Source organism: Crocodylus siamensis, unplaced genomic scaffold, assembly GCF_052110815.1.
Source record: "Crocodylus siamensis isolate JL-2025a unplaced genomic scaffold, ASM5211081v1 HiC_scaffold_31, whole genome shotgun sequence".
NCBI classification, from domain to species: domain Eukaryota; kingdom Metazoa; phylum Chordata; order Crocodylia; family Crocodylidae; genus Crocodylus; species Crocodylus siamensis.
In genome coordinates, this window is record NW_028324441.1 from 5,692 (window position 1) to 14,238 (window position 8,547).

Sequence of the window (8,547 nt, forward strand, 5' to 3'; positions counted from 1 at the left end):
AATCGATCTAAGTTGCACAGCTTTTTTTAAGCCACATAGTTTAGACTGGTAGTGAACAGTATGCTTAGTTGTGCTATGCCTTTTATGTTCTGGAAAGGAGAGCCAGGTCTTTTGCCCTTTGCTGGGGGTGCAAATCTTAGACATGGTTCCACCATTTTTAAACCAATCTACCTACCATATTTCTATTCTGTTATGGATACCTACCAGATACGTGTGCCAAATTTCTCTTAGATACAAACCAGTTTCTGATAACTTATACCAGTAGAAGTGTAATGTCTGTCCCTGGCCTTAAAAAGGCTTTTCATTTCACATGAAATTTTGAAACTTTTACTTTTCATTCTGATGAAGGCAGAAAAAATTGAAAATACAGGAAGTTTAGTGTCCTCACGTGCTATAGAGATTTAGTGATACTGCAGCTGAACGCTACTATAGTGCACAGATATGAATACCACCCCCCTTCTCAATATTTGTCTGGTGATAACTTCTTGTAGGTTCACCACATGGCAAACACCGAAAGGGGAAATCAAACTGTCGTCACAGAATTCATCCTCCTTGGATTTGGGAATCTACCAGAACTGCACGTGCCGCTCTTCCTGCTGTTTCTCCTGATCTACATTGTGACCATGGCCGGGAACCTCCTCATCACCGTGCTGGTTGTGGCTGATCACCACCTGCACACCCCCACGTACTTCTTCCTGGGGAATTTGTCCTTCCTGGAGACCTGCTACAGCTCCACCATCCTGCCCAAGATGCTTTCAGGGCTCCTTACCAATAGCAAAACCATTTCCTTCCTTGGCTGCTTCCTTCAGTTTTACACCTTTGGGTGCCTGGCCTGTACTGAATGTATCCTCTTGTCAGTCATGTCCTATGACCGGTACTTAGCAGTATGTGACCCCCTGCATTATGCAGCTGAAATGAACTCAAGGGTCTGTGCTAAATTAGCTTCAGGTTCTTGGATAACCGGATACCTGGTACTCACCATAATAGTAAGCTTAATGTCAGTGCTGACTTTCTGTGGCCCCAATGAAATTGACCATTTCTTCTGTGATCTGACACCCCTGCTACAACTCTCCTGTACAGACACTCACCTCGTCCGAGTGGCAATTTTTGCCTTTTCTTCCTTAGGATCATTGCCACCATTTCTACTGACTGTGGCATCCTATGCTTGTATCATTGCCACCATCCTGAGAACCCCATCTACTGCTGGGAGACAAAAGGCATTTTCCACCTGTTCCTCCCACCTTACTGTAGTAACTGTCTTCTTTGGGACCATAATTGTTGTGTATCTCGCCCCAACAGTGGATACTTGGAGAGACCTGAACAAAGTGCTGTCTGTCTTCTACACCGTCCTCACCCCAATGGTCAACCCCCTCATCTACAGCCTGAGAAACAGGGAGGTGAAGGAGGCCCTGGGCAGGGCTCTTAGTCTGTGGGGCACTTTCAGAAGGACTCAGGATGCTGCAGGTATGTTCTATAGACTTTCATGATGAGAAAGTATGATCATTTTAAGATATACTTATGAAAACAATAAAAAGGTCAAAATTAAGATTTAACTGTGAAGACAATAAAAAGTTTCTGTGGTCATTTATTACAGTTCCTGGCTTTCCTTTCCAGAATATAAAAAGCATAGCAAGACTAGGCCAACACTTACTGCAGTGATATCTGGCTCATATACATAATAGTATTTGGTTATAGCAGTGCCTATCGGTTCCAGCTGGGATGGGAGCTCTTTTCCACTAAGCACCAAGCATATGTAATGAGAAATGGTCACGCTTTCCCCAAAGACCTTACCATCAGCATAGACGAGGGGTGTCCAACCTTTTTGAACATGGGGCCAGATCACAAACTTTTTATCACCCAGTGGGCTGGCGATCCATCTTCAAAGACCTCACAGGAAGTGGTATCACACCAGGACATGATATCACATGACCTTTGACACCAAAGAAGTTGCAGGAAGTGACAATGAAATGGGTCTGGAAATGTGGTTTCAAATCCAAAATAAAAACAATATGAAAGCAAGAATGAAATAATACCAAACACTTGACTAAAATAAGCACTTTCGCTTCTGCTCACTTCTCAGTGAATGAAAGAAGCATAATGCAAGTCAACAGATCAAATGTGGAAAAGATATCAGCCAGAGTGGAAACTAATCAAAGCAACAAAATCTGGGCATTCTGGAGAATCATCTTCAAGAAGATTTACTTTTATTGAATTCATAACTTGTTAGTAAGACATCTTTAACAAGTAGTAACAAGTTGAACCCCCAACTTAGGCTGATATCTTTTCCACATTTGATCTGTTGACTTGCATTATGCTTCTTTCATTCACTGAGAAGTGAGCAGAAGCGAAAGTGCTTATTTTAGTCAAGTGTTTGGTATTATTTCATTCTTGCTTTCATATTGTTTTTATTTTGGATTTGAAACTACATTTCCAAACCCATTTCATTGTCACTTCCTGCAACTTCTTTGGTGTCAAAGGTCATGTGATATCATGTCCTGGTGTGATACCACTTCCTGTGAGGTCTTTGAAGATGGATCGCCAGCCCACTGGGTGGTAAAAAGTTTGTGATCTGGCCCCATGTTCAAAAAGGTTGGACACCCCTCGCCTATGTTGATGGTAAGGTCTTTGGGGAAAGCGTGACCATTTCTCATTACATATGCTTGGTGCTTAGTGGAAAAGAGCTCCCATCCCAGCTGGAACCGACAGGCACTGCTATAACCAAATACTATTATGTATATGAGCCAGATATCACTGCAGTAAGTGTTGGCCTAGTCTTGCTATGCTTTTTATATTCTGGAAAGGAAAGCCAGGAACTGTAATAAGTCTGCAGCAGCTGGAATTAATGCACAGTAAGCTGCCGACCCAGGCAAATACCAACACCATGAAAGCAGTGCAAAAGCATTTAACATGCTTTAAAGTGTCATGCACACATGTCCCTCATTTCATCGACACATGCCCGTGGACAAACCTCCTTTAGTCTATGACTTTGTGAAACAATAAAAGCTTTAAATTGAACAGGTCTGAGCCTGTGCTTAATTCAGTCCTATATAATTCGGCATCGAGCTCCCACAGAGTCACAAATATAAAACTAAGCTGAAAACATCACTGTGCCAGTTTATGAATCCAGAATACAGCTATGTCTGGGGTACTGCATGAAGTTCTAGTTACCCCATCTCAAGAAGGACAGGGTAGAGCTAGAAATACAGAGGAAGACAGCAAAGACCATTAGCTCAATAAAAAAAGTTTCCACATAAGGAGAGACCAAGAAGGCTAAGACATGTCTGATTGGACTGATGATGGATCATAGCTTCCCTCTGCTCTCATTTTATAGATGATGGAGACCTGTACAAATGAGAAAGGCATAGAAAAAGTGAATAGAACTGTGCTTCACTTAGACATTTTTGGCATTTACCCAGTTTTAAGGTTCTAGTTTCACCTGTGGCAGGTTGACCAGGTTTGCCCACAGAAAAATGAAGGACGCCCTAACTTTTGCCAGCAAAAGCCCAGTAGTTCATGCCCTTCCCAGTGGAACTGGAAGCGTGCATTATAGGCAGGTATCTTCCAGTAGGGCCCCGATCTGCATTGCCTTCTTCTGTAGCAGGGTAAATGTGGTCCTCTTGCTTGGACCTCTGACAGGTACTCTTAACTCTTTCCATTTGGTAGCAGGACACTGACAGTGCCCACATCCTCCTGTTTTACCTGTAGCAACATAAAGAGTGTTTTGATGTTTGGGGCATTGGGTCTGGAGGTACGTGTTAGGGTTCTTCAGAAAGTTTAAGCACTGATTAGACAATTCTTTTGAACAGTTTATATAGGGTGATTCTGCCTTGAGCAGTGTTTGGACTAGAGGACCCCCTGGAGGTCCCTTCCAGTCTTATTTTTCTAAAATTCTGTAATTTCATGTTCAGCAAGTTTCTCTAACCAGCAGGCCATGAGCTAAAAATTGCCTAGACTATCCTCCAGCCCTGCTCTAGGGAGTAGCCACAAGACAGCTTAGAGGGAGAAGAATAAGACAAAAGCAGCATGGTCCAGTGAGAGGGACACTGTCCTAAGTATGAGGTGGCTATGAGCTACAGCCCTAGTCCTAGATATCAGTGAAGAAGAAATAAAGGAGCAGAAAAACCACTGAGGCACAGACCAGAACCCATGGCTCTCTTCTCAAGGGCTTCAAAGGGAGGGCACAAAAGGCAATGATAGGCCATGGCATATTCAAAGCTTGCTGGATGAGGTTAGAACAGGCTCTGGTTTTGCTGTAATATTTCTGGTTTAAATATATTCATATTATAATAACTTTGCATGCCTCATTTCCCCTGACCAGCTTGTACACAGGGAAGTAGTTAATTAGGTTTGGACCCAGAACTGGAGAGATCAGCCTCCGTGCTCTATTAGTGGGTCTTGGGCCATGAAGCAAAAAATAGCTACTGGGCTTCTGTTGGCACCTCAAGGCAGTTCCAGACAAACACCTGAAGAGACTCTCTGCTGTTTCTCTTTTTTGCCACCCCGCCTTCCCATCAAAGCCCGGTAACAGGAGACACCCAGGGACAAGGGGGAGAGAGGAGACAGGACAAGGGCAGGACAAAGAGGCTCTAGAGAGAACAGTCAGGGCTTCTCCTGGCAGAGACTGCTTGGGTTTCTGGTCAGAAGGACACTATCTGTTGCATTGCTGTGGGCCAATAAAGGTTTATTTTCAGAAAAGCTGCCTGCTTTCCTGCTTGTGATTCCCAGTGCCCTCCATCCCTGTGAAGATGTGCTCTCTATCAAATGCAAAGGGCCAGATCCCAGCTGGCATAAATTGCCTGAAGCTCAGTCCCAATCAAAGGAGCCAGGTCCCCAGTCATGTAAACCAGCAGAGCTCTGCTCATGCCATAGATTACTGTTCTGGTCACAAACTGGCTGGAGGACCGCACCCAGAGAATGGTGGCGGACAGGTCATTTTGGACCTGGAGGGATGTATGTGGGCAGTGGAGTCCCACAGGGCTTGGTCCTCGGGACCGCACTGTTCAACATCTTCATCAGTGACCTGGATGAGGGAGTGAAAAGCACTTTGTTCAAATCCGCCAATGACACTAAAATGTGGGGAGAAGTGGTCATACTGGAGGACAGGGACAGGCTGCAACTAGATCTAGACAGATTACAGGGGTGGGCAGATGAGAACTTGTTTTGTCTGTCATCCTTGCACTGTTTTTTCCCTAAAGGACAGATGAGCTATGGTGGAGTCTATGGGGGAGAACAACCACACAGCTGTGACAGAATTCATCCTGCTGGGATTCGGGAGTGGTGCTGGCACTCAGGTGTTGCCCTTTGTAGTGTTCGTTGTGATTTACACAGTAACCGTGCTAGGGAACACTATCATGGTTCTCATCATTCAAATTGACCCTCGCCTTCACACCCCCATGTATTTCTTCCTCATCAACCTGTTGCTCCTAGACCTCTGCTACTCCTCAACCATTGCCCCCAAAGCCATGGCCACCTTCCTACAAGGCAGCAAAGCCATTTCCTACTATGGATGTGCTGCTCAGTTGTTCTTTTTTGCTCTCTTTGTCACCACAGAAGCCTTCATCCTGGCAGCAATGGCATACGATCGATACATAGCCATCTGCAACCCACTCCTCTATCCTGTCACCATGTCCAAAGGGGTCTGTGTTCAGCTTATTGTGGGATCCTATGTCTGTGTTGGCACAAATTCGCTGGTGCAAACAAGCTTCACCTTTGCACTCAGCTACTGTGGGCCTAAAGAGATCAACCATTTCTTCTGTGATGGTCCCCCACTACTAAACCTGTCCTGCATCAATATGTACATCAGCGAACTTGTGCTCTTCATTTTATTTGGCCTCATCATTGTGATCACCTCAGGAATCATCCTCGTCTCCTACGCCTACATCATCAATGCCATTCTCAGGATTCGTTCAGCCAAGGGCAGGTCCAGGACCTTATCCACCTGCTCCTCCCACATGCTAGTTGTGGCTTTATTTTTTGGGACGGTTTCCTTTATGTATGCCCAGCCAGGTTCTTTGTCTTCCCCACATCAGAGCAAGGTCGTGTCTGTGTTTTATACCCTTGTCATCCCCATGTTGAATCCCTTCATGTACAGCCTCAGGAACAAGGATGTGAAAGATGCTTTGAGGAGGAACATAGGTAGGAAAATGACTTCAAAATAAGCCTTTTCTGTGAATACACAGGTAAGCTACACTTCAGCATGACCAAATGAGAAGTAATGTATAATTATTTACATACATTTGTCTACCTAGCTACATAATTTTCACTTGCAACCATCTCCACCTCTATATTCACATCTATCTATGCATTTAGGCCTCTCCTAACAGTATGATATATCTTTATAAAAATGACCGACTCATTACATTCAGTCACCTCACATTTTTCAATATTTTTCAAATTTTAACTCTTTTGTATGTCTTAAGAGTATCTCTTGTTCCAAACTTCCTTGAGTATTAAGGAACATTGTCTATCTGATAAACATTTCATAACCAAAATAGTCACAAGACACTGATGATCTAGATTCTGGAATCCAAATGTATTTTCCATTCCATGCTTGTGTGTGCTTGTGCGCATGTTGGCATCTCCTTTTGATAGCTGACCCCAGCTAAACACCCTGCTATTTCATAAAGGTCTTAAGAAAAAATTAGCAAAAGCATTCCTCCTTGCTGTCAACTACAATTTTAACACAGTGCCATTGGAGTCAGTGGTATGTCAACTAAGAGCATTTGACCACTTCAGCTAGTAGTATCAGGTTTCCCTGTGGGAATTAGTTGGTTAGTTCTCAATGGAAGCTAACCGCTGCTGGCAAATAAAAATTGCCCTTTGTTCAAGAATTAGTAACTGTAGGAAAACTGATCCCAGAGGCATAGCAAGGCAGCTGGCTACCCAGGACAGCTACTACACATTGAGGCTAGGGACAGACATTACACATAGACCAGTTCAAATGATCAGACACTGGTAGCCACGCTCCTTTGGCTGACGCATGCTCAGTGAAGAGAATCCTTTACACCTGTGAAACACAGCCAAGTAGTGTGTTGCCATGGTTCCTTGCTGTGATCCATTCCTTGCTGTGATCCGGGATGGCAGTGAGCTCTCAGAGCTCACCAGCAAATCAGTGGAGATCTGCATGTGCTGTGAACTTCCCTGGGCAAGGGCCCCCTGGAGTCCCTGTTGTAAAACACCTCCATAGCCTAAATTCACCAGGATGGAAAAAGAGGGGGTGAGCATCAGCTGCTTACAGCTCCATGAAAGCATGGGATGAGCATCACTGCCCCTGCCCCTCATTCCCTTCTTTCTCCTGCTGCCAAATCTGGTGAGGAGGGAAAGGAAGAGCAAACAGCAGGTGGCTGCAGAGCAGCTGGAAAGCAAAGACTCCAAGCCAACCAGCCAGTTCACTCACAGAGCTCGTAGCACATGTGGAGCTCCCGGCAGAAAGTCTGCTCAGTGTGCATGCAGCAAACAGCCAAAGGGAGATGGGACCATGCCACTGCACTATTTCCCCATCTGGAGAAGGAAGGCTGTGTGTGTATTTATATTACAACTATTACACACCAGGATTTAAATCAAAGAAGGCTGTAAATGGAGATGACACACCAGCAGAAAGAAAAAACTCTTTACTAAGGAACTGCCCCAGCTTGGCTCCATTCAGGGTGGAATGATCTATGCTTTTCAAGGCCAAGCCAAGATTAAGAAGGAATCAAACACCTACAAAAAGTTGCCTTGAGGATAGCAGAGTAGGGAGTGAATTATCAGAAGGTAGAAGACACCCCTCTATAAAACAGAAACCCACAGGACTCTGAGAGGAACTTGCCTGAGTCCCTGAAACCCTTCCAGGATGGACGCAGTCTCCTATTCCTCACTGTTTTTTATGACTGAGGATAACAGCATGGTAATAAAGTGGATGCGTTTATAGATTTTCAGGGTCTTAGGATGAGGGACAAGGTGAGAGAGGGTACAGAGTGAATGAACTGGAAGTTGAGGAGGTAGGAGTGAAACCCCATATCCCAGGAATCTCATTTATTTCTTCAGATGATCATTCTTGGCTCATTTTTCTCCTTTTTTCTAGAAAGGACGTTTCTCAAGAGGGGAGAAGAGCTATAATTTAGAGAAACCAATAGGAGGCCTGGGACTGTCCCAGAGAGATCTGTCCCTGAGCTCTGGGTAGAGAAAACCAGTTTAGGTAAGGAAGCGCATCCATGCCTCTTACTGTGTTAACCCATTCTCTTAATCATACAAACACAAAAAATGAGGGTTGGGAGGCACCTCAGGACCCCATCTAGTCCAGTCACCTGCTCAAAGCAGGACTGTCCCCAACTTCATCCCAGCCAATCCTTTGTCTACCTGTCCCCACTCGCCCCCCTTCCCCTGTCATTCTTGATGAGGAATTTGCTAGTCTTTTATAAGTCACTGTTGATTTATAGTTTCATAGTTTCATAGATTTCATAGACATTAGGGCTGGAAGGGAACTCAGAAGATCATCAAGTCCAGCCCCCCACGCAAAGAGCAGGAAGTCAGCTGGGCTCATAGGATCCCAGGAAGATAAGCATCCAA

At 44.6% G+C, this 8,547-nt stretch overlaps 2 protein-coding genes across 2 annotated transcripts; both read left to right on the top strand.

The window, feature by feature from the left end:
* The first annotated feature begins 500 nt into the window (after nt 1-500).
* Nucleotides 501-1,487, top strand: LOC149851921 (olfactory receptor 6F1-like). The gene has a single exon (XM_090030207.1). The coding sequence runs from the start codon at nt 501-503 to the stop codon at nt 1,485-1,487; it is 987 nt and encodes a 328-aa protein (XP_089886333.1).
* A 3,729-nt stretch (nt 1,488-5,216) lies between these two features.
* On the top strand, nt 5,217-6,158 carry LOC149851922 (olfactory receptor OR9H1-like). The gene has a single exon (XM_090030213.1). It carries the CDS (start codon nt 5,220-5,222, stop codon nt 6,156-6,158), a length of 939 nt encoding a protein of 312 aa, XP_089886339.1. The 5' UTR covers nt 5,217-5,219.
* Nucleotides 6,159-8,547: the final 2,389 nt, after the last annotated feature.

What these genes read in the sequence shown, in the direction of transcription:
- LOC149851921 (XM_090030207.1), top strand. Translation starts at nt 501, where the DNA reads ATGGCAAACACCGAAAGGGGAAATCAAACTGTCGTCACAGAATTCATC.
- LOC149851922 (XM_090030213.1), top strand. Translation starts at nt 5,220, where the DNA reads ATGGGGGAGAACAACCACACAGCTGTGACAGAATTCATCCTGCTGGGA.